Source organism: Neomonachus schauinslandi, chromosome 8 (assembly GCF_002201575.2).
Source record: "Neomonachus schauinslandi chromosome 8, ASM220157v2, whole genome shotgun sequence".
NCBI classification, from domain to species: domain Eukaryota; kingdom Metazoa; phylum Chordata; class Mammalia; order Carnivora; family Phocidae; genus Neomonachus; species Neomonachus schauinslandi.
Genome location: NC_058410.1, coordinates 37,441,872 through 37,467,749, shown reverse-complemented (window position 1 = coordinate 37,467,749; position 25,878 = coordinate 37,441,872). Strand labels below are relative to the sequence as shown.

Here is a 25,878-nt window from a genome sequence, read left to right as displayed (position 1 = left end):
ATTTTTTTTGTGGTAGACTAGGGACTGAAAGTTAATTTTGTTTTGTTGATTTATCTTTAAAATGGAATATCTTCAGCATACCACAAAAAGAGTGAAAAATATAATAAACCCCTACGTATCTACCTTGTTAGATCTCAACATTTTGAGATACTTGCCACAGTTGTCTTTAAAAAAAAAAAAAGTGGTTTACAGAAACCGTTGACTCTGTGCACCTTTCCCAATTCCATTCCCCTCCTTCCCTCAAAGGATAGTTTCTTAAAGAATATTTGTCAGAAAAATTTCGTTATTACTTCCATAATCATTAAAATATTTGAGATTATTGTTGATTTTATATTAAGTTGATATCCATACTTATTTATATAGCACCTATGAGAAATGTGACAGCCTATATAAGCTTTATAATCTCTAAATTATGGATCATAATAGTTAAGTCATATATATGAAAACTTTACTCTGAAAATCTAAATCATAAAAGATATTATTATAAATTAATGTTCCAATTATAGCTGAAGTTTTTGGTGTTGTATGCCTAATCTTTATTTTGACTATTTAAAATATAAATTTATTAATATATAAATTTCTGAAAAAGAGGATATGGAGTCATATTTTGTTGATTCTAGGTTATCATTACAAGCATTAGTTCCTATGTTATACTGTATAATAGTTCGTTAGGGATAATTATGATCCGTTAAACTGCCTTTCCCTGAATGGCCTGGGATTTCTCTTTTCTTTTTTCTTTTAATTTTTGAGAAGCACTATATTATAGTGCATGTAGTCATGTGTGTCGTCTGGAATCTGATGGATTGGAATTCTAGCTTCATTAATTACTATATGACCTGAAAGAGTCATTTTATCTCATTGTGCCTCAGTTTCCTCATTGGTTCAATTGGTGATGATACTGGAAGCTACCTCATAGGGCTCTTATGAGGAACAATTATGAATCCATATTAAATGGCTTAGAATAGTCCCTTGTACTTTGGTTATATAAAGTGTTAGCTTTTATTATTTTTGTTTTTTAAGGTTTTCCTTTTCCAGAGGTTGAGTTATATATGCTTTCCCTCAGCTTAAGCTTCCAGGAGTCTTCTCCCTTAGGTTTCATGAAGGCAGTGAGCTTTGTTCTGTTGTGTCTTAGTGCCTAGAATAATTTCTGGTATATAGTAATACTTAATAAATATTTGTTGAATAAATGAATTGATCAAGCTTATTATAATTTCTAAACATTAAGAAAAAATCCTGAATACATGGAATTTGGGGACATCTATTTTGAATAATTGTGTTTGTTGCTTTTTACTCTTTGTATATTTGTATAGCTGAGGTCACCCCTTTAGTGATGGCTAAATAAGAGTAGGATTACTATAGAGGCCCTTTTTCAATAAATTCAGTAGAAAGGAAAGGAAGATTTTCAAAGGATAATATTCTCAATCCTAATGGCAGCATTAATTACATTTATAAAGTAGTTTGAATTTAGATGCACAAAACTATGCTACTATGTAGATTTGAGTTCCATTATAATGAATTCTTGTTTGTAATGAAATTTGCTTGTAATTGTTTAAATGTTCCTTGAAATTGGTGGAAGCTTGAGGATTTTTTTTATAGTAAGAATTTTCTTTTTTTATAGTGGTTAGAAAAGTAACTAACAGTTACTAAATGTTAGTAAGAATAGCTAAATATTAATTGTAACATTTTTAGCTGGTCATTTTTGTTTTATGGAGAAGACACTGGAAAAATTGGATTTGCAGCAGCTTGTCACCCATTTTACTAAAATAAATGATGTTACTGCATCATTTGTATTCTAGTATAAAAATATAATAATGAAGACTTGGAAAAATCTTGACTTACGTTAAATTTCCTTCTGTGTAAAGTTAAACTTCTCTGTGTGATTTGGACTTATGTTTATTTTTAGGACACATTTCTCATTTATAGCTTAGAAAATATAGGCAATAATTGTGTAAGTGGAATAAGAATAAAGAACTAGGGAAGTAATTGTTACATATTACTGCATGAACTGATTTCGTTACTGAGGTTAGTACTCATCATTTATTTTCTAGGTCCATATTTGAACTATGGGGTCATGGAAAATCTCCAGAGGAGCTGTATAATTCTCTTAAAAACTACCCTGTGGAGAAGATGGTGCGTAGTGAAATGTGTTTTTTATAGGTATATCTACAGATACTGTAGAATTATGAAGCTTAAAATAATTTATTTGCTTTTATTTTAGGTTCCATTTCTGCATTCAGATTCTACATATAAAATAAAGATTCACACATTTAATAAAACATTGACACAAGAAGAAAAAGTCAAACGAATAGATGTAAGTGAATTTAGCAAAAATGAAAAAAACCTATGAGAATAATGTGGTCTGCTGCTGTTGATATGGAATAATTCTCGATTCTGTTCAGTGTTTATTTGGTAGCACACTGTGTGCTAAGTAATTTTCATGTTTTGTCTTACTTAATGCTGATACCAAACTTAAAAGAGGTATTATTATATAAGCACTGTTTTTCCTTTAAAATTCTAATGGGACATGAGAATCACTTTTATTTTTAGGCACTTGAGTTTCTGCCATTTGAAGGGAAAGTGAATTTAAAGAAGCCACAGCATATATTCTCTGTTTTGGAGGATTATGGTTTGGACCCAAACTGCATCCCTGAGAATCCACATAATATTTATTTTGGTAGATGGGTAAGCAAGTGTTCTTTTTACCTATTTCAGATTGTTTCTTTAAAAGTTTAAGGTTAGGGCGCCTGGGTGGCTCTGTAATTAAGTGTCTGCCTTCGGCTCAGGTCATGATCCCAGGGTCCTGGGATCGAGTCTCACATCGGGCTCCCTGCTCAGCGGGAAGTCTGCTTCTCCCTCTCCCACTCTCTCTGCTTGTGTTCCTGCTCTTGCTATCTCTGTCTGTCAAATAAATAAATAAATAAATCTTTAAAAAAAAAAAGTTTAATGTTAGACCTTTGTATAGGACTCTTTATATGTAGAATTCTTTGTATAGGACTCTTTAGAATTCCAAGACAACTGAAGACTCAGAATTACTGTATGAATTAAAATGAGTGAAAATACGTGGTTCTGTGTTTTGTTTTGTTTGTTTTTCCAGAGATTCCTGGGAAGTGCAAGAGGCTTGCTAGATAATAGGGCCTAGGTAGGAGGTGGTGTACCAGGAAAAAAATAACGTAAGACTTGTCAGAAAGTCTGGATTGCTTTTTAAGCAGAGAAAAGGCAGAGTGCTGTGGTAGTTGAGGGATCTAATTTGTGGAGTTCTTGAATTTAAGCTCATATTCTGAAAAGAAATAAAATTATTGCAGAGCAGTCCTGCTCACTTCCCGAAGGGTAATGGAAGCTGGGCTTATGTTACAGGTTATTGTTTTTAGGAGAAAAAAGAGGTGGGTAGAGTTTACTCACCACCAACCTCTGGAATTATTGCATTCAAATTCAATTCAAATTTAATTTGAAAGGTCACAATAAATTACAACACGCTAAAAAAATACAAGGTATTTGTCCATAATTACCTCAATCACATTTTTTTTTAAAGGAACAAGTTTAGAGCAATGGTAAGTGGAAAGATGTTTTTATCATCAAGATACTCTGGTTTTATTGTGAATGGTTATCTTCAGTCTGTTTTATACAGTTAAACTAATTTGAAGAATCTCTGATCTAGATTGCAGATGGACAGAGAGAGCTTATTGAGTCATACAGTGTCAAAAAGAGACACTTTATTGGAAATACAAGCATGGATGCTGGTTTATCATTTATCATGGCCAACCATGGAAAAGTGAAAGAAAATGATATAGTCTTTGATCCATTTGTTGGAACAGGTATTTTTATTTAACTGTTAAACTAGTGCATAGGTGTTACTTGTTTATATTAGCCAAGGTCATAGTAATGTTTTTGCTAGAAGATTAGTAAATTTGTACAGAATAATCTTAATTATCATGAGATAGTGGCTGAGACGACCACATATTTGTGTAATAGCCCAATATGCAACACTTGTGCCACTTCAAGAATGGTATGATTTAATTTTGTGGGCTTTTTCCCCAAGTAAACCACTAGGTGGAGGGGCATACCATACATTGCAATACTGTGTACTGTGGAAATGTTGTAAAGCTATACAGTTTATTTAAATAGGAAAACTTGGGTGGAAAAAAGTCTTGAGTGACAAGATAAAAAAAACATGTTCATCATTTAACATTGATAACCATATACTTACATGGAAAAAAATGGGTAATATGTCTGATCTTTGATTTGGTTTGTAGAGGTTTATAAGTTAAGTGTGAAGATAAGGAAAGTGACTTAATTATCAACGCGCTAGAGCCTGGCTGCTGAGGCTGCAGTCGGTGTTTGTACACACTTGATTAGATGTCTTTGAAATTAACTTTGTGTAGAAGTCCTAAAATTCCACGTTTACCTCCTCTGATTCCATGAAGACATTTTCCTGCTTTGTCCCATTTTTTGCTGGATCTTACCCATACCTAGGGAGCATATTTAGGTTTGTCTGGCTAAATTAATTGTGATTCAGATTGTGTTGGAACAAATTGTGTTTGTGGTTGGAGTTTCTCCCTGTAGCTGTCCTTACCCATCAGAAACTTGGGAAGCAGCGTTGCCACAGTAACTAACACTGTTGAACTAAAAAGAAAAAAACTTCCTGAGGAGATTATGGCACAGAGAGAGGTTATGTGACTTGGCCAAGGTTATACAGTGTGTAAATTTCATGAGATTCAAACTCAAGCAGTCTAACTCCAGAGCTCCTGCTCTTAACTACTATGCTAGAGCTGTCTCTTTCTGCATTAGGATCTGTCGGCCAGCTGTTATACCATATACTAACTTGAGGAATGTGACCACATGTGATTAGGAAGAAATAGTATCAAAGTCAAAAGATTTCTGATTGTTGGAATGATTTTCTGTGTTTGTTGTTGAATTAATCTGCTAGTGAGTTTCTCTTCTCCCACTCCACCAGTGTCTCCATATATCCCACACCCAGTATTCGACCTATTTGTTTCTTTCCTATCCTCCTTATCCTTAGTGCCTCCTGCAACTTTTTAAACTTTTATTGGAAATAATGCCAAACTTATAGTTAAGATACAAGAATAAAAATAGAACAGAGAACACTTGCATGTACTTGACTCAGATTAAACTTGTTAACATTTGGCCTCATTTACTTTATCATTTGTTTTCTTTTTATGTTTATTTACATAATTTTGTTTTCTTTACCATTTGAAAGTAGGTTGCATCCATCCCGTCCCTTTTCCTCTCAAATACTTCAATATATATATCTTAAGAATGAGGATATTCTCTTATATAACCACAGTATAGTTTTCAATGTTAGCAAATGTACTATTAATACAATACTTTAATGTTCATATGACATTTTTGTTAATTGACCCACTGATGTCCTTTATACCATCTTTTTTTCCTTTCCAGTCTAGCATCAAGTATTGTATTTTGTCATTGATGTTTCTTTGATTCATTTGATATGGAACAAGTCCACAGTCTTTCTTTTTCTTTTATGAAATTTGCACTTTTGGAGAACACTGTCCCTCCTCTCTTTATTTTTTATTCAGAATGTACCTCATTTGGGTCATTTATTTCCGCATGATTAGATTCAGGTTATACATTCCTGGCTGGACTACTACAACAGTGATTTTGTGTCCTCCTCAGGGCATCTGCATAATGGTTATCTGCCCCTCATTGGTAATATTCATTTTGATCAGCTGGTTAAGGTGGTGGGTGATTTTTCCATTGCATGATTGCTATTTTTTCCCCATTGCAGTTAATAGGCAGTCTGTGGGAAGACATGTTAAGACCCATGTAAATATCCTGTTCTGCATCTAAATTCCCCCTCAGCCCTGTCAAGTTCTCAGGTTTGGCATTCATTGATGATTCTTGCCTAAACCAGTCTTCACTTTGGTCACAAAGGGATGATTTTCCAATAATAGTACTCCCTCCACAATTACCACTTGACACTCATTCTATTATAACCAAGAGCCCTTTCTTCTCTCCTATGTATTTATTATCAATATAAGCTTGTGAATTCCCCCTTTTTTCCCCTGAGTGGTCTATAATTCATTACTTAATTATTTGTTGCTCAAATTGTCCCACGTTTGCCAAGTGGAGCCCTTTCGCACTGGATCTGTCTTTGTGACCTGTTCCTGTCTTTTATTTTTGAGGACTTTCTTATTTTCTCGCTCATCTTTTACCTGCCCAAACCCTGGAATCAGTCATTTCTCCAAGGAACCATTGTTTCTTTAGTGGGGAATGGTATTAGAGACCAAGATCTGGGTGCTAGGTATCTTTATTTCTCGACCCTTTCAGCAGATAAGCTAGGACATTTATGTGCATATGTGCACAATATGCATATAAATGTGAATGCACGTACACATATCCCTATATACGTACTGTGTGCACATGCATGTGGATATACACAGATATTGTAGAAATTGTGAATTTTCATATATACTACAAATTCTAGTCTATCCTGACAGATTTTGTTCTTGCTTATCCCCATTCCATTTTTACATGTGCCTTCTTCCACATTGAGAATCCTGTTTTCCTTAACCATCTACACATTTATTCTTTTGCTCATTCCTATAATACATTTAAAATAGTTTCAAAATTGCTTTGCACTTACCACCAAAAGAAAAGCAAAACAATACAAAAACCCTATTAAAAGGATATGTTTTAAGGCTATGTATTGAGTTCTCTACCCCACCTAAAGGGCAATAAAGTCAAATATGTCAAATATTGTGCTTTCTTCTTTTCCCCCCTCATTTAAAAATCAGTTCAGAGTTCATTTTTTTCACTTTGCCTTCAGTTTTAGACTTTTACCTCCTTCCATCCTCGTTGATATATTTTTAAATATGTAGAAGATCAGTTTGCTTCCAAAAGTCAACTGTACAAGAGGTATACTTAAACAAATATCACTCCTTTCCATATCGCTTCCATCCTCCTCCCCCATCCCTTTTCAATAACCAGCTTCTGGGCGCCTGGGTGGCTCAGTCGGTTAAGCGACTGCCTTCGGCTCAGGTCATGATCCTGGAGTCCCGGGATCGAGTCCTGCATCGGGCTCCCTGCTTGGCAGGGAGTCTGCTTCTCCCTCTGACCCTCTCCCCTCTCATGAGCTCTCTCTCTCTCTCATTCTGTCTCAAATAAATAAATAAAATCTTTAAAAAAAAAAAAATAACCAGCTTCTTTTTTAGTTGATTCTTCTTGTTTGTTTTTTTTGTAGTGATAGGCAGATATATGTACATTTTATTTCTACTTCTTTCTTACACCACTTTGCTTTTCTCACTTAATAGTTTTTCCTGAAAATCACTTTCTGTTAATTCATAGGTATTGTCTTCATTCTTTTTATAGTTGTAGTCCATGGGTGTATATACTATAATTTATTCAAACAGTCTCCTATACTTGGACATGGGTAGTGTCCAGTATTTTAGAGTTACAAATAATGCCTGCAATGAATAATCTTTTGTATATATACTTGCATAACATTGGAGATATGGCTCTAGGGTAAATTCTTAAAAGTAGAATTGCTGGTTGAAGAATGTAGGTATATTGTTAAACCTTGCTTCACCAGCAGAGTTTATTGTCAAGGTTTTGAAATGTTGCCAGTCTGTTGGATGAAAACATTATCTCAGTGTAGTGTTATTTTGTATTTCTCTTATTATAAGTGAAGTCTAATAACCTTTTATATATATATATTTAACATACAATGTATTATTTATTTCAGGGGTACAGGTCTGTGATTCATGAGTCTTATGTAATACCCAGTGCTCATTACAACACATACTCTCCCCAGTGTCCATTACCCAGTTAACCCATCCTCCCACCCCCCTCCCCGCCAGCAACCCTCAGTTTGTTTCCTATGATTAAGAGTCTCTTATGGTTTAAGAGTCTCCCTCTCTGGTTTCATCTTGTTTCATTTTTTTCTTCTCTTCCCCTATGATCCTCTGCCTTGTTTCTTAAATTCCGCATATCAGTGAGGTCATATGATAATTGTCTTTCTCTGATCGACTTATTTCGTTTAGCATAATGCCCTCTAGTTCCATCCACATCGTTGCAACCTTTTATATTTTAAGGGCCATTTTAATAATTTTTTTGGAAATATTTTTCATGTCTTTTGCCCATTTTTATGTAGACATTTCTTTATTTTTGGAAGTACTTTGTATGTTAGGGAATTAGCTCTCCCTCTCTTTTCCTTTTTTTTAATGTATGTGAAGATGTGTACATATGTATATTACATGTGTGCATATGTGTGTGTATATGCATATATACACACAAAAAAACAAATATTTCCTCCCAGTTTGCCATTTAGTTTTTGACTTTGCAAACAGTTGCTTTTTGCCATGCAAAAGTTTTCCCTGCATCTAAGTTATAGAGGTATCTAGCTATGTTATTCTTCTAGTACGTTTATAGTTTTAGTTTTGTTTCCTTTCGATCTCGGTCTGTTTGGAGTTTTTTTTTTTTTATTATTATTATTTTTTATTATGCTCAATTAGCCAGCATATAGTACATCATTAGTTTTTGATGTAGTGTTCCAACGATTCATCAGTTGCGTATAATACCCAGTGCTCATCACCACACATGCCCTCCTTAATATCCATCACCCAGTTGCCCCATCCCCCCACCCCCCTCCCTTCTGTAACCCTCAGTTTGGTTCCTGGAGTCCAGAGTCTCTCATGGTTTGTCTCCCTCTCTGATTTCTTATATGCTGTGAGGAATGGATCTATAATTTCTCTTTTTTCCAAATGCTGAACCTTTTATTAATCCTCAATTTGTTCTTGGACTTTAAAAATGTTTTCTGTGAAGTGAGAATTCTTTGATATACATACAGGTACATAATCTTAATATGTACACATACATGTAGACAAGACTATAAAGTCTAAAAATAGAGTTCCTAGCATAGGTAAAATTTCTTTCCCTTGATGTATATGAGGTTGGTTGTATTATGAAATGCTAACTGCCACAGCAATCAAAATATTGATAACCTTCAGTGTGAGTAAGGGGCAAGGAGGCTTGCCCCTAATTTGCTTTAGAGCAGCTCCTTAGAGTGGGTAGTAGATCATGGTCTTGTGACTGTTTACGTAGGACAATTAATTGAAAATTGCTAAGAAGAAGATCTTTGCAAAGATGCTGCTAAAATATATTTTTATAATTTGTAGTTTAAGCATAGCTTTAGAACTTTAGTTTTTGGTGCTTTTGTTTTGAGATTGGTGATATAATTGTGAATAGACACAATTTTAATGTATAGTTTGTCCTTTTTCTTGGGCCTTTTGTCTCACTGATGGGTAGTACCTTCTGAAGGATTGGGGAAATACTAACCTTGTGCCCTCCTCCATGGCCATAGTTTTTCACAAATATTTTTGATAGTAGTTTTTCCTTGTTTCCTTTTCTAATATTTAAAAACAAAGTCAAGTATATCCAGTCCTTTTCCATTTTAAAGGCACAAAATTGAAGTATATTAGTTTCCCAAATGTTTTATCCACTGACTTCTCATGACCTGTGTTTTTCTCAAGGTTATAGGATAGAGTAGAAAGCTTCTGGGACACTGAGAGGAGAGATGTAATCTTTTCCTGCCTAAATGCCTTTCCTTTTTCTTTAGACAGTCTGCTATTGTTGTCTAGAATGACATTTTGAGCTGTAGAAACATAACTTTCCTTTCCATTTTAGTGAATACATTGGTTTTCATTTTAATAAGATTTTTTAAAAAGTTGCTTCTCTCCATTTTTTTTTCCGAGGGAGAAGATACCTATCACTGGGCCAGCTCTAAGTAGTTAGGAAGTCCTAGTGTTCTAATATGAGCCTGGCTAAAGGATTGATGAACATGATATGTTGAATACCTATAATGGTATAGGCCTGCCTATGATATACAAGAGTTGTGAATGGTGTGCAACTCTTATTGAATGTGCAGCTTTACTTAATTTAATAACAAATTTTACTTCTGTTTATCTAATTGGTAAGCTAAGTGTATATTTATTTCAGTTGGTGCTGACCCCAAAGGAGAGAGAATGGTATAGAGAAAAGAGCAAATAGAGTGAATTTTAAATCCTTAATCTATTAGTTATTATGTCACTTTGGGCAACATTCTCAACTTGTCTGGGCCTCAGTTCCATCATAGATAAAATGGTAATAGTAATATATTGTGAGGATTAAGTGAGGTAATATATGTATATGAAATTCTTAGGAAGTTGCCTGACACATGGTAGACATTCTGTAGACTCTAATGAATATCATTATTATTTTGTTAGGAACTTAAATGCCTTTTTGGTGAAAGATTTTAGTTATAGCCAATATTGAATGGTGATGATGAACAATTTGGCAATGAACTCATTTTCTAGTCCCTTCTTTGGCTGATTTCCAAGATACTCATAATTTGCAACTGTTGGCAAATTGTGACAGCAGGCAAGGAAATCGAGGGTTAAAATTGTAAACATCTAATTCTTTGTTTATAATGAAAATAATTGGTACAAGTAGACACATAGCCAGTTGCTGTAGGTAGCTGTGATATGATTTTATGACAGAGGTCCATAGATATTCCTTTTCTTCTTCCCCTCTCTAAAGTGAGTCAGCTATTTTAGTAATTGAGGATATATCCAGGAGACCATTATACACTCCTTGGCTCATTCTACCTTTAGATGAGCCATAGTGTAAGGAAAAGAGTGCGGCTCCTTTTGAATTTTACCATTGCAGAATGATAGACAAAGGTGTCAGGTGTTGGGAAACTGACTGTACTGATCCTGGGAGGAGACTGGGGGGGAGGAAAAGAGACAATTAGGAGAGAGATAATTGATCTCTGTAGGTCTGTGGAATAGTTTCTGCTTCCTTCCCATTTTTGTCCACAACTCTTTGTAGTCTCCTTTTCCTGAGTTTCATAGTTTATCTGCTAAAATTTCTATTACAGTATCCTTTTGCTCAGGCCACTAGTGTAACTTACCTGAGTTCATTTGGAAAAAGGATAAAGTAGATACAGTAGTCCATTTTTCCTCCTTTTCTCCTCTCCTTTCAGCAAAACCAAAGCCCACTCTCTCATTTCTACACTTCTGTAAGGCTTTTCACTTAAATCTCTAATGATGAAAATCACAAATTAGTTTCTATATTGTAAATAAATTCCACTTATTGTGTCATTTTGCCTATAAGATATTGCCCTAACCTTAAAGTGGTTACTATTTAAGTAAGGAGAAATTAGAACACTGAGTTTGTGGTATTTGTACACTTGATAGCATAAGAAATTGGGTGAGTCACATTACCTGCCCCTTACCACTTCACCCCTCCTTTATCACCTCTTCTTCCACCAGATTCAGGGAACTCCAACTGAGGTATAACTAAATGCAAAAAATCCTTCAATTTAATTGAGAGAACAACTAGATGATTAACAGCGATTACCCAGTGATCAGTTCAGAAAAGCTAATTTATAATGACTTTATTTAAAACTTTGAAAGCTTAAAGGGGACAAAGTTAACTAACAGATGTAGTCTAACAGATTATTCATCTCCTTTCAGCAGTGTACTCTAAATTGGGTCTTCTCAAAACTCATTCTAACCAAATGGATAAGGTTCTGTTTAAGGAAGCACAGGAAAGCTTTTCTGTTCCCCTTGACAACTAGTTCTTCTAGGTGAGTATCTGCCTAACTGGCAGAATTGTAGTAATTCCTCGTAATTTGGGTGAAGTGATTTTGTGAGTATTCCAAGTCATCACAATACAGTATCTTTCTTAAATATGGATGGTTCCATTTATAGAACAAGACTAATAGGGTCTTACTTAGCTTCCCTCTCACACAAATGCTTCTTGAAGTTAGTATGAGGGAACTTAGGTTTTGGTTTCTGCTGTACTTTTTTTAGTCCTCCATTCTCTTCTTCATGGACTCCAGTAGTAATTGTCAGTTACAGTATTTTTCACGAACAAAGTCTATTTATTTAAGTGCATGTTCCCAGACTGTGTTTTAAATGGCTATGGAAGGAATATTATTAATTTATAGCTCTTGGCCCTCTGGAGGCACTACCCATCTTAATTTTAGAGATTACCTTTGAGAAGGATATAAGGGAAAATATACAGTTATTTTCCCTTGTCTGAGTCTGCGCATAGTTTGAGAATAAATTTCTGATGTCAGTTTGACTGACAGACCTTTCTATGGTATAGCTATTAGGACTAAGAGCATTTTAATTTGGATGAATAAAAAAAGTAAAGTTCAATGGAAAGCACAATTATTAAAATGACTTTGTGATTTTTTCCTTAAACAATTTAAAAATATTATTACCTTTTAAAGGGTTTTATTAAATTTTAAATATTTATTAGGACTTTTCTTTGTATGTGAGCTGGGCACAGCTACCAGGTTACTTCATCCAGTCAGACTGTATTGGGACTTTTGTTCTTACTTCGATCACAGCACTAAGTAAACAGAAAAGTCATTGTATTATTTTTGTGTATGCTTAATAGTAGTTATTCAGAAATTCATATTTACAGTTTAAAATAAGAGGTAATTGCTTCACTGGTTACAGGAATAACTATTTCTTGTCCTAATATTTTAATTTTTGTACGGATTAATGTCTTACATATTAATTATGCCCTCTTAAGTTATTTGAAACTCAGGCTTCCATGGGAATTGAGCCCAGTTGTCAGAATTTATTTATTGCTAACTCTTTTATATAGTAGCTTTATATGCTCATTTGTAAGTAAGGAGCAAGATGCTTTGTATAGACCTCTCAAAATCAGATGAAAATGTCTAAATATACATTATTTTGATTAAAAAAAAGTTATTTTCCTGTTTAAAGTCATGATGCTAGTACATACATTAATTCCTTACATTGTGACCAATGTAGTGAGCACAGCTTAGGGGTTTAATTCTGAGGCCTGCAAAATATGGTCAGGACCAGTGTTACTACTCTCTGGTACTCTGCCTACAGCTAGTTTATAAGACTTTGGATCAGATTAAATAGAGGAAGAAACAAGAGTCTGGGACTTTCTGGTTAACAGACCATAACTGTGTGATTTTTTTTTTAGGTGGCCTTCTGATAGCATCTGCTCATTTTGGTGCATATGTATATGGGACAGACATAGACTACAATACAGTTCATGGCTTGGGTGAGTAGAGGTTCTAGACTGTTATAGTCTTTGTTCTTGTACCAAGTGTGCCTTCAAAATAATTAAATGGGTTTATATGGCATTATGCATCTTTCTTTAGTGTTAAGATACAAAGTTGTGATAAAATGTAGTTTTATTTATTCTTACAAACAATAAGATTCGTCGGATATCTGCTTTTTACAAAGTGATTCAGTATGTGCACAGTGATCTCCTGGGGGAACACAAAGATGAAAAAGAAAAAGCTCTCCCCACAGTCTTAGTAAGAGAGATTTTTAAAAAGTTGGCAAACTCCAAGGTTGTGAACTTTAGGCTTGGGAAGGAAGTAGGAGAGGGACTAGCCATCTTCTAATAAGCATGTCCATGTTAATAAAACACATATATGGTTTCTATTTAAAGATTATCACCATTTTTTATTCATAATCATATGTTGCATGAATACTGGATTAATTTTTAGTCCTTGAGTACCATATTGTTTTTAATTACATAACCAACCAAAATATCTTTGAAGCAGTTAAAGTGACAGTAACTTAGAAGATTCTGCATTAGACTCAGGTTAACTCAAGACAAACATCTAAAAATGTCAAGTTTCATTGATGATTTTGAAATTCTGTTTATGGTGGTATTCCATTATTGTAACTAGAATCAGCCCTTTGAACACCCTTCTTCTTTTTACCACCCAGTTTTTCTCAAGTTATTGTATTGGTGGGAATTTATTATACCTTTTTTTTTTTTTCCTGAAACAATCTGACATACTGTGCTTGATGACTTCTCTTTTTTCCTACCTTGACTCTAAGGAATTTAGTAATATTTATCATAAAGAGAATTGGTTATATTTTATCAAGTTCAACCTAAATGGGCTAAGCAGAAAAAGATATTCTTGGGAATGTGTTAGAGCAAAGTGCTAAGAAGAATTATTCCAGTTTGCTTTTAGTAGAAGCAGTATGTTTGCTTTAAGGAGATTGTCCTATATAATTTATTAGAATTCTTATTTATGAAAGTTATGTTATAACCTTTCAGTCTACTTGGGTAAAATTCTGATTGAGGTAGAATTTTCTCAGAGCTTTTCCAAGATGCTGTTAAATATGCCCTCTGTTTCATATGCTTGTAATTTCTTTCTATACTCTCAAATATTCTCAAAAATCTCCTGTTTTAAAAATACAAAACCTTTCCTATCAATCCTATAGGGACCCTCTAACTGCCACTTTGTTTTCCTTTCCTTTTGCCAAAGTGCATTTTGCAAACTAATATTGCTGTCTCTTCATCTCTGTCTTCTGTCCATTATCTTCTAGCTTCCATGCCTGCTGAAAACTCTTACTAGGGCCACAAATCTATAGCATTTGGCAGTGTTGACCTTCGTAAAGCCTCCCTTGGATTCCTGGACCGTGGCCTCATTGGTACTTTTACTTTCTTAGCTTTCCATCTCCATCTTCTTAAGGTCCTGTGGATTTCTTTGACCTGTGCTAACATGTTGCTTTTTTCCAGGCATCTCTCTTTGACCACTTCTCTCACAATGCATGTTATGCAGAGTCATGTCATTCTTCTTCTTTTGATTTTTTAAGTTTCGTTTTTATTGTGAAGTAGATCAAGATACAGAAGAGTATATAAAAATAGAATAATTATAGAAGAAAACATGTAACTGCCACCTAGGTTAATAAAAAATGTCATTCATTCTTATGGATTTAACTTAAGTGCATATCTGATATCTCCTCAGTATATATATTCTGGCCTCTACCCACTGAATAGCTCTTTCTGAATGTTCTATAGGTAGCTGACAAGCATGATCTCATATCTCATTTTTTCCCCTAAGCTTGTTTTTCCTCTTGGTTTCTCTGATTTTTTTTTGAGAGAAGGCAGGTAGGGGCAGAGGGGGAGAGAGAATTTAAGCAGGCTCCATGCTAAGCATGGAGCCCAGTGGTGGGCTCGATCTCACATCCCTGAGATCATGACCTGAGCTGAAATCAAGAGTTGAATGCTTGACCAACTGAGCCACCCAGGCACCCTGGTTTCTCTGATCTTAATCAACGGTCTCCTAAACCAGAACTTTTGAACTTCTTCCTTCAACTCCCACTTTAACTTTTCATCTGTAATGTCTCCATTTGGCCTCCTCTCTCCATGGTCATAACACTCCTTCATTTCCCAAGTTAGCTCTCTTCATTTCTGTTTCATTTATTTGATTCATCCCAGTTTTATATGGGGCTATTTGCTCTTGGAGGAAAGGGGCCATGTTCTATACAGCTTTGGATCTTACTTGTATATGCTTTCAATTCGGTATGTGTTGAATGAGTGTTTAAGGCAGTTTTACTTGAAAGGTGACAGAACAAGATCAGTTAGTACATTTTACTATTCAAAATATATTTTTGTAGTAAGTTGAAATAAAAATAACTATGTAAATAAAGTAATGATTTTAAATGAAATCAAGTTTTATTTGAGTAAATGTAGGTTTAGATGAGTTAAACATTATTTTAGCTAAACAATAAGAAATAAGAATGCTCTATTTGATTTAGTAGTTTCTGTATTCCTTTTTCTTTCCCTTTAGGAAAGGCTAGTAGGAAAAACCAGAAATGGAGAGGACCAGATGAAAACATTAGGGCAAATCTTCGTCAATATGGTTTAGAGAAGTATTACCTTGATGTCCTGGTTTCAGATGCATCTAAACCTTCCTGGAGGAAGGGCACATATTTTGATGCAATCATCACTGATCGTAAGTTTATTTTTATACAAAAGTAAGAGTAGGATTAGTTTCCTAAAGTCATTTACATTTAAAGTAGAAAATCTATCAACACACAGAAAAACACCAGCTTGTTTTAGTATTCTCCCCCTGCCCCCAGACTTCTTCACATAGTGAGAAGGAAAAAATTGTGAATATAAGGCAGGACACCAATTCAACTAAGTAGTTAAGTTAAGTTACTGTTTTGGTTTTTTAAATTATATATGTTAATCTGTCTTTCCTTTTTCTCTTCAGTTTATTTTTTGGAGCATATATTTGTTTTAAATTTTTAACTATAATTGGTTATTAGTATACCAACTGGAGCCAAACTGTCATTTGCAATTAGTGTCAGATGTCAAAGAAGAGAGTTTTTATTTTTTTTACAGATTTATTTATTTGAGAAAGCATGTGCCCGCCCCCTCTTCCCCCCACCATGAGTGGGGGGAGGGGCAGACGGAGAGAATCTTCAAGCAGACTACCCACTGAGCATGGAGCCCAATATGGGGCTCAGTCCCACAACCATGATATCATGACCTGAGCTGAAACCAAGAGTCGGACGCTCAACTGACTGAGCCACCCAGGTGCCCCAAAGAAGAGAGTTTTAGATATCACATAATTCGCCATGTGTAAGCTTTGGTGTTTTGTTTTGTTTTTTTGTAGCACATGTTTTCACTGACAGCCCCTTTCTAGAGTTACAAGAAATTTGGGATTTTTTGAGCCAATAGGCTTGTGAACCCACTGAGCTTCAGGAATGTGAATGAGAACTTGTTGTCCTGTGCCCCATGAGTTCTGGGCTTTGCAGGCATCCTATCTAAGAATAGTTTGGCCTTTTCTACCATATTTTGCAGTAAGTCTGTAAATAGTGGCAAGTGTATCTCAACCGTTCCATCTTAGCTCACTTCAGTTCTTTGGTAACTCAGGTGGTTTCAGACCTAACAAAAGAAAAATTATCAAGGCATTACACTGTCAGTTTGAATCTACTTTATAAAAATTGGGTGACTTTTTATTAACAATCCAATTTATTGTTTGTTCTCATTCTGTATGTATATTTATATAAAGTACAATTTTTTTTTAATCCACTGAGAGTGAGTTGGATACACTGTGGCCTTTTACCCCTATACTTCAGTGTGTAAAATAGGGATAGTCTCTTAGGTAGCCAGAGTACAGTTAACATTTTCAATAAGTCAATGCAATAGTTTAATTTTATTTTGTCATCCACTTTTGTCAGTCACCCAGTAATATCCCTTTATTTCTTTGTTTTTCCCTCTGGGACAGTATCCAGTCTGGTGTCAGGTATTACATTTGGTAATATCTCTTTTAGTTTGTCACACTGTCACAGCCTTTCTCTGTCTTTTTATGACATTGGCATTTTTCAAGAACATGGTGGCCTGTTGTCCCTCCCAGTGTTTTAAATAGAATGTTCCTTGTGTTATGCATTCTCGGCTGGAATATTTCACAGGTGGCGATGTGTTCCTCTCCGAGTGTCCCATCTGGAGGCCCATGATATCCATCTACACCTAACTGGTGATGAGGTGACTTTTGACTATCCACATTATTTGTGTTTTCTGTCTAGCTCCATATGGTATCAGAGAATCTACAAGAAGAACAGGTTCTCAGAAGGAAATACCAAAGGGAATGGAAAAATGGTAAGTGAAAGTTAAATATGATATGTTACTATTTTGAGAAGAAGCATGTTGTTCTTTTTAATTAGCTGTTTAAGAGTCTTAAGGTTTTTCACTGATTTTGAAATTTTGTTTTCTTTTTCTAGTCCAGAAAGCCATGTTCCTGTTTCCTTGAGTTATCATCTGAGTGATATGTTTTTTGACCTGTTAAACTTTGCAGCTGAGACCCTCGTGTTAGGTGGAAGACTAGTCTATTGGTTACCAGTGTACACACCAGAGTATGTAATGTTAACTAATTTTATTTTTAATTTCACTTTTGTTATGGTATTTGTAAATCTAACATTTTTGCCCTATTTTTAATTGGATTCAGGGTAAATATCTTTGTGTTTAATGTTTATAATAGTCTTTGTTTACCTACATATGTGTATAAAACAGGCCCCTTCCTCTTATTGATTGAATTGCTTTGACCTTTTTATTTCACATCAGGAGTTGGCAAACTATAGCCTGTGGGCCAGATATGGTCCTCACCTGTTTTTATAAGGCACTTGAGCTAAGATGGGTTGAGCTAAGATGGTTTTTTACATTTTTAAATAGTCGTTAAAAAGAACAAAACAAAGAACATGTGACAGAAATATATGAATTTAGTTGAGGGATTCATCTGCTCCAAGCTAGCTTTAACATGTATTGGCTATTATGATCGCCTTAAATGCAATAAATCTTTTTTTTTTTTTAAAGATTTATTTATTTATTTATTTGACAGAGAGAGACACAGCGAGAGAGGGAACACAAGCAGGGGGAGTGGGAGAGGGAGAAGCAGGCTTCCCACGGAGCAGGGAGCCCGATGCGGGGCTTGATCCCAGGACCCTGGGATCATGACCTGAGCCGAAGGCAGACGCTTAACGACTGAGCCACCCAGGCGCTCCCAATAAATCTTTTTTAAAAGCTAACACCGAAATAAAAGCTGTACTTGTATTTAAAGCCCTGATTATGTTCCACATTGTTGGTTTGGGTTTTATTATTCAGTAATTATTAATTATAAGCAGAGCTGTGTACATCAACAATGAAACACAAGATGTCTTGAATAAGACAGGATCTTTAAATTTGAAAGAAAATTTAATATCAAGCTCAAAATTTGGCTATTTCTCTAATCTGCCATAGTAATCTTTTTAAAAATTGTTTTAGTTCCTATATTTACTATACATAATTGTACAGAAAGCATTTTATAGATTTTTTTTTTTTTTAAAGATTTTATTTATTTATTTGGGAGAGAGAGAATGAGAGAGAGCACATGAGAGGGGGGAGGGTCAGAGGGAGAAGCAGACTCCCCGCCAAGGAGGGAGCCCGATGCGGGACTCGATCCAGGGACTCCGGGATCATGACCTGAGCCGAAGGCAGTCGCTTAACCAACTGAGCCACCCAGGCGCCCCAGAAAGCATTTTAAAACAGTGTTACTATCTTTACAAAATGGGGATGGTTCTCAGCAGTTGGAAGCTGTGCTGTTTTTTGTTTTATAAATGTTGTGTTGGAAGTTACCATGGCCTGACTTTAGTCACGCATTTGTTTATCAGCTGATAAGAGTGTACGCATTCATGCCCAGGCTCCTTAATACTGGCCTTATGTTTTGCTGCTAGTGATAATCTCATTTAATCTTTTCACTTTAGAAATAAGGAAAATAAATTCCAAGGAGTGAAGTGACTTGTCTACAGTTAATAGCTAGCTAGCTGTTTGGTTTCCCTATTCCTGTGGCTGTGTTCACTTAATTCAGCAGTCTGCCAGATCTCAGGTGCCTGGTATGTGAAGTGATAGATGGAGTTTTACTAATATTTTTGGAGAAGATCACTTTTGTTTGTTTCTATACAAAAATGGTTCCTGCTTTAGACAAGCTGAATTCCAGCAGCAAGCTGTTTTTTTTAAGATTTATTTATTTGAGAGAGAAAATGTGCACGTACACACGTGCATGCAGAGTGGGGAGGGGTCGGGGAGAGGGAGAGAGAGAATCCCAGGCAGACTCCCCACTGAGCTTGCAGCCTGATGCAGGGCTGGACCCCATGACCCCAAGATCACTGAGCCGAAACCAAGAGTTGGACACTCAACCAGCTGAGCCTCCCAGGTGTCCCCCTACCCTGTTTTTCTAATTAAAGATTTATTTATTTATTTGGGAGAGAAGGGGAAGCTTACTGTTTTAACTCAAGTTTCAGGACTAAATTTTTAAAAAATTTATTTTGAGGTAATTTCAGACTTACATAAAAGTTTCAAGTGTAACACAAAAAACTCTCCTCATCCAGATTTTCCAACTATTAATATACACGTATTGTATCTTCTTTCCTTACCCATTACATTAATCACATACCCATTATCAATTCATCTTTTTTGAAACTATTTGTGAAGTTGCAGATAATGATTCCCCATAACCCCTACATACTTCATTATATTTCTCAGAAATAAGAACATTCTTGTCAAACCACAATCAACCCTCCAAGTTTGGAAATCAGCATTGATAACACTGCTGTCCATTTTATGGACCCTATTCAAATTTTACCAGTAGCGGTCCATCTGAGAAAATGTGCTCTATTAACCCATCATGTCGTTCTTCTCCAGTCTGGAATATGTCTCCATTCTTATCTTTTGTGTCGTTGACAGTTTTGTAGAGTATATGGCGTATATTAAAGGTTGACCTTCAATCAGGGTCCATCTGATGTTTTTGTTTTTGTTTTGTTTAGAGAGGGTGGTGGCAAGGAGGGTCAGAGAGAAATTTGGTGTTTCTTTTATGACCAGATTTAGGTAGTGCCCTTGGTAGGAACACCACAAAAATTATACTGTGTTTTTCATGCATTGCATCATGGGGCACATGGAGTTAACCCCTACTAGCGATCTGAAACTTGATCATCTGATCATTTTGTTCTCTGTTAGGGTTCTCCACTGTGAGCCATCATTTTCTCCTTTGATTAGTATTTCATGGGGGAGATATCCCAAGATTACATCAGTATCTTGTTCTTCATCAAATCACTATTCACATTGACAACTCCATTGTTGACAACCACTACAATGATAGCTTTTGTGTTCCATTATTCCTTCTGCATTTGTAAGTTGGCATCCTACTGTAAGGAAGAGTTTTCCCTTCTTCCCCCATTTGTTTACAAATTTTCCCCCATTTGTTTACAAATTTATTAATTTATTTTGCTATGGAATCATGGATGCTTATATTATTCATTGGGTTATAATTCATTACTGTCACTATTTTGTTGCTCAAATTGTCTCAGATTTGATCAGTGGGAGTCAATTTGAGGTGGTTCCTCTGTCCTTTTGAAATATCCCCATTAGTTTTTGTGTACTTCTTATTTTTTGGCATTTCTGACTGTCCACTATTTTGTTCTTTATTATTTAATTATAATTGAAGTTGAATGTACTTAAGAAAATCTTTTGTAGTTCTTTTGTTTTTTTCCTTTCTCTTTAAACAAAATTAAATTGGAGGTACTTTTAAGTGTTTTTAATATTTCTAAAGATCTTACAAAATGGACACTGGATATTTTTTCAGTGACTTCTTGATTTTAATAATTTTCAACAAGGGAAAATTTCCAAATGCATATTATCAGAGGGATATTTTAGAAGTAGAAAAGGGATACATGTTTTTACCACCTTTTTTACCTTAGATATTTATCAAGGGAAAGATTTCGTCCAGGTATGTGGCTAACGCACACATGGGAAGACTATGATATTTACTTCCCTGACTTCATCCCTGGAGAAAGTTATGTCCACGTCCTCTGATGTTCATTACTAGACTTCTGTTTTTCCTTCCCTTTGTTTTTTTTTTTTGTTTATACTTTTATTTGCATTTATTTTATGCAGAATTTACTCCTAGGCAGTAAATTTTTGTTTCTGCAGTTTCTTCTGGGGTATCTTTTTCTTCTGTGCAACCTCCTCTTCTGGTTTAGAAACAGTCTACTCTTTTCCAGTCAGGATCCTCTCAGGGTGGGCAGGGAGAGCTCACGTATAGGTTAATCTGACCATGAGCCCTGTACGTTCTATGTCACATCTTGGGGGCTTTGTTCACCTGGATGTGCTTAATGACCAGAAAATCTACATCCAGACCCTTAAATTTGGCATTACTCTCTGCATTTGTAAGCATGTGCAGTAAAAATTCAGCACTCTTTTTGGGCCACCAACTCTTTGGCCCGGGCACACCTACCACCTCCACCAGTATAGAGATAAAATGGCTTCTGCAGTGTGACAGCCTTCAGATACTTGGTGGCTTTTCAGATATGCATTGCCTTGACGGAGTGGGCAGTTTCATTTGTGTTCTTAAAGTGAACGTGAAGATTTGAACCTCTTGATTTGCATGATTTTGTAGGGTTTTTCTGGGTCAAGTGAATAGCAAACCATTTTTCAGAGGTCACCTCAGGGCAGTTATAGGAAGAATATGGTCTCCTTCCCTTTAGCCTAAGGTGGTTTTATTAATGAAGTATTAATTATTATTACTGTTAACTTATTAATGAACTTAGTGTTCATTAGGAAATGAATTATTTTCACTTCTGTATGGTATGTCATACAAAATCTTTGTTCTTTTGAAATAGCACAATATTATTAGGAATTTAAGACCAAAATCATCTGCAAAAGTTTGAAATAATGTTCTTGCTTCTGAATTAAACAATTTAGAATTAGTTTGATTATGTTTTATTAAAAATATGGCTTTTTGTTGAACTAAGAATGAAGATTTCATTTTAAAATTATACATTAGCTAGCTCAATTTTAAAACTTTTTTACTTTTGGTGTTGTAAATATAGGCTTTTAGTCCTACTACTGAATTCATTTATTCAAACAAATTCTGTTACTTGATTCAAGTTTAAAAGTAAGAATTATAGGAGCACCTGGGTGGCTCAGTTAACTGTCTGCCTTCAGCCCAGGTCATGATCTCCAGATCCTGGGATTATGCCCTGCATCAGGCTTCCTGCTCAGCGGGGAGTTGGCTTCTCCCTCTCCCTCTGCCTCTCTCCCTGCTCATGCTCTCTCTCCGTATCTCTGTCTCAAATGAATAAATAAAATCTTTAAAAAAAATAAGAATTACATATTATAATCAAGTTCAGGTATTCTTTAAACCCAGGGCATTTTGAAAAGGGTAAGACATAATAAAAATAAAGTATTATCTAAAAGCTTAGTTATTTGTGAAGAATTGTCAGAGCTGATAATTGAAAAAGGATTTTCTGTTTGGTAATTTAAATTGCAGTGAAGAAATTGCTACTCAACAAACTTGCTGTATTTCCTCGAATATAGATTTTCCCCACTCTAGTGTATTGGATTTTTTGCCAGTGTCAAGATGCTCTGTACACTTTGTATCTTTTCACCTTTATTTATTCTGTCCCCATTGCTTGATAAACCATTTCTTCTTTCCTCAGCTGATAAAATTCTAGTCATCTTTCAAGACCTGGCTTAACTGTCACCACCTCTATGAACTTTTCCAACTCTTCTCAGCAGAATTAATCTTTCATCTGTGCTGTCATAGTAGTTTATTCTTATCACTCATAGAGACTGACCACATAAAATTACTGTAAGCTGTTGGTATTTATGGGCTTATTATTCAGTTTTAGCTACTTGCAAGTGACCCTGAAGGTCTGTGTGATAGTCATTTGGATGGCATAAATTCAACTCACGTGTGTTTGATGTTATAGGAATTGCTAAGCTACTGAGTGCAGCTGTCTGCTCAGACTTTATGTATCCATAGTGTTCTTTTTCTCATTTGCATTAGACGCAGATAACTCTCTTGAGGTGATTAGAAACTGCATTTCTTTGTGAAAGATGTTCTTTAATAGAAATCCCACTGCTACTGCTTATGATAAAAACGTTGACAAAGTAAAGAAGCTTAATAAAGTATGCCCCAGTGTAGGATTTGGGGGGTACATTTTTTTTCAATTCTATTGAGAAATAATTGACATACAGTGAGGTATTCACTGTATAAGTTTAAGGTGTATATAGTATGATGGTTTGATTTACCTAGGGAATAAACTTTAGTAAAGTGAATTTTGGAGTAGCTCAGAGCAGTGAAAGAACATGTTTTTCTTTTTTCTTTTTTTTATGTTCAGTTAGCCAACATATAGTACATCATTAGTTTTTGATATAGTGTTCAACGATTCATTAATTGCGTGTAAAACCCAGTGCTCATGTTTTTCATCTCTTAACTAGGAAACAAGAAAAAGTGATCCGTTGAACTGTTTTCAGTGAGTGCTCTAATTAGTGCAAAATCTGTTTCTCAAATGGGAGGTGAAATTCTAGTGACACTTGGAAATAGCTTGAGGCGTGAAGGTTCATAGGAAAATGAGTGTCAAAATTGATTCGTGGAAAAGCTAGGAGTCTATGCGCACAGTTTTGCTTTTTAAAAAATGATGTAATATAATTTGTATATCATGCAAGTCACCTTTTTACAGTTTACAACTCCATGGTATTTAATATATCCACAAAGTTGTGCAACCATTACCACTTTCTAATTCTGGAACATTTTTGTCACCCCAAAAGAAACCCTATACACATAAGCATTCACCACCACTTCTGCCCCTGGCAGCCACTTATCTGTCTCTGTGGATTTTCCTATTGTGGCTGATTTAGGTTTTAAATAGATTGTTTGGATTGTAGGGCTATAGTAATAAAAATGAAATTAAGGTAGCATACCATACCATCATAATGACCCAGGCGTAGTACGGATTTATGGCTTCTATTTTTAACAGTTTGCAAATAGTATATTGCAGTATGTTTGTATGAAATATATTAGGACACATATAGTAAAGAATTTTTTGTTAACTGATATTTTAAAATTCTTAGCATGGTGTTTTGGGAGTATACTGCTAAATTGATTGGTTCTAGTATAATAGGGCAGTGGTTAAAAACAAGCCTGTTAATGATAATGATTACCCAAATGATGTTCTTTCATGCTTGAACTCAAAGATCAAGCTGAAAAGGTAATCTAAAACAAAAATTTGTTTTTCTGCTCTTAAGCCAAATGCCTGGTGACTCCGTTTCAGCAGCTTAGCATCATTTGGGTCATCAGTATCAATTAAAATTGTATTGGTTTTGTACTTTTAGATTTGATTTGTAAATTTGTTTTGGTTTTATAGTTATATAAGGGATATAAGCATATGAACTTTATATATCTTTAAACGTAACGTAAAATATCTTTATGTTACATTTTAATAATACTTTAAGTCAAGTCTGCCAGGAAATAAGATTTTTTTTTTTTTCCTTTAAAACAAGGGTACATAACTAAGTTTGACAAATACTATTTCATACATCCACAAACCCTGCTTTTTCAAGCTTAAGGTCAGGGCTGTTCTTTCTGTTAACCATGGTGTAGAATGTATTCCTTCATATCGTAAATGCTTCGTGTGAAGATTCCAGATTTGATGTCAACTAATGTTACAAGAAATACCAACATTTCTGACTATATAGTGAACATTAGAGAATTGTTAGATCAGGCGAAAACTGAAATGGTCATTCATTACTTAATGGAAAGCCCTAAGGAAGGATGCAGAGAATGACTTCAAGAGAATTCCTTCCACTGATAATACAGTGGAGGTGCATTATGAATGTTGCCTGGTAAGTGGGTGATGAAGGTTTTGAGCATGTGGTTGAGGTAATGAGGGAGAGCTCACTGAAGGTCAGAGGGGCTAGAGAAGTCAGTAAAAGAGTGGAAGTGAAAACCATGTTGACGCATTGGAACAGGCTAGCTGAGATGGTGGTCCTTTACAGGAAGTGCTGATTGGCACCTTTCCCAGTTTGGACCAGAGCTTTAAAATTTCCCATGTGATAAATGTTTGTGGAGACTATCTAGAAAGGTATCAAGATTTGCAAAGGAAAAATAAAAACTGGCAATCTACAGTGTTCTTAGTGGTACCCATACCTAGTGAGACCCCTCCGCTGCTGTTCTTCAGCATTCTGCTCCATAGCCGTTTCCCCCTCATCTGTCACCTGTTTCTTCTACCAGGAGTGATGCCAACAACCTGTCAGATGTCAGGTTCTGAACTCCTGCACCCTGACTGTCCTGCTTTCGAGATGTCCTCTCCATTCACATAGTATGTGTGCTGCGTAGCAGCAGTCACCCCTGCTCATGATCGTGGCTTTGATTTTATTTCATGGTTAAGGTGACCATGGAGCGCTTATTTTATTGGTAGTTTATTTGAATAATCTAACCTTAGTCCTGTATATACAAAGTTAATAGAAGTCTTAAGATGTCATTAAAATTTTGCAGGGACACTTCATTTTATAGGGCAAGTATATGCTGAGTGGACATTATTCTTTGGGAATTTATAAAAAATCTCCACATGAATCAGTCCCTCATGAATGTCAGGGGGTTGTTGTAGAATATATTTCTGTCTTACGTGCTCTTCTGGAATCCTTTAGGGTAGAGTCATTGTCTTGTATTTTTGTGGTTTAAACGCTTGGTATTCTTCCATAAAACATATTCTCAGTCTACAGGTAAAATAAACTACTTTTTTTTTT

The 25,878-nt window shown here is 35.2% G+C and overlaps 1 protein-coding gene across 4 annotated transcripts in view; it reads left to right on the top strand.

Annotated features, from left to right (window-relative positions):
- Positions 1 to 25,878, top strand: part of TRMT11 (tRNA methyltransferase 11 homolog) — a 55,072-nt gene that overhangs the window by 9,030 nt on the left and 20,164 nt on the right. For all 4 annotated transcript variants that reach the window (XM_021693226.1, XM_044917347.1, XM_044917346.1 and 1 more), the window contains exons 4-11: positions 2,049 to 2,130; positions 2,219 to 2,311; positions 2,548 to 2,682; positions 3,656 to 3,812; positions 12,988 to 13,068; positions 15,605 to 15,769; positions 17,349 to 17,421; positions 17,544 to 17,675. In XM_021693226.1, the coding sequence (XP_021548901.1) occupies positions 2,049 to 2,130; positions 2,219 to 2,311; positions 2,548 to 2,682; positions 3,656 to 3,812; positions 12,988 to 13,068; positions 15,605 to 15,769; positions 17,349 to 17,421; positions 17,544 to 17,675 (918 nt within the window). The remainder of the gene's footprint in view (positions 1 to 2,048; positions 2,131 to 2,218; positions 2,312 to 2,547; positions 2,683 to 3,655; positions 3,813 to 12,987; positions 13,069 to 15,604; positions 15,770 to 17,348; positions 17,422 to 17,543; positions 17,676 to 25,878) is intronic.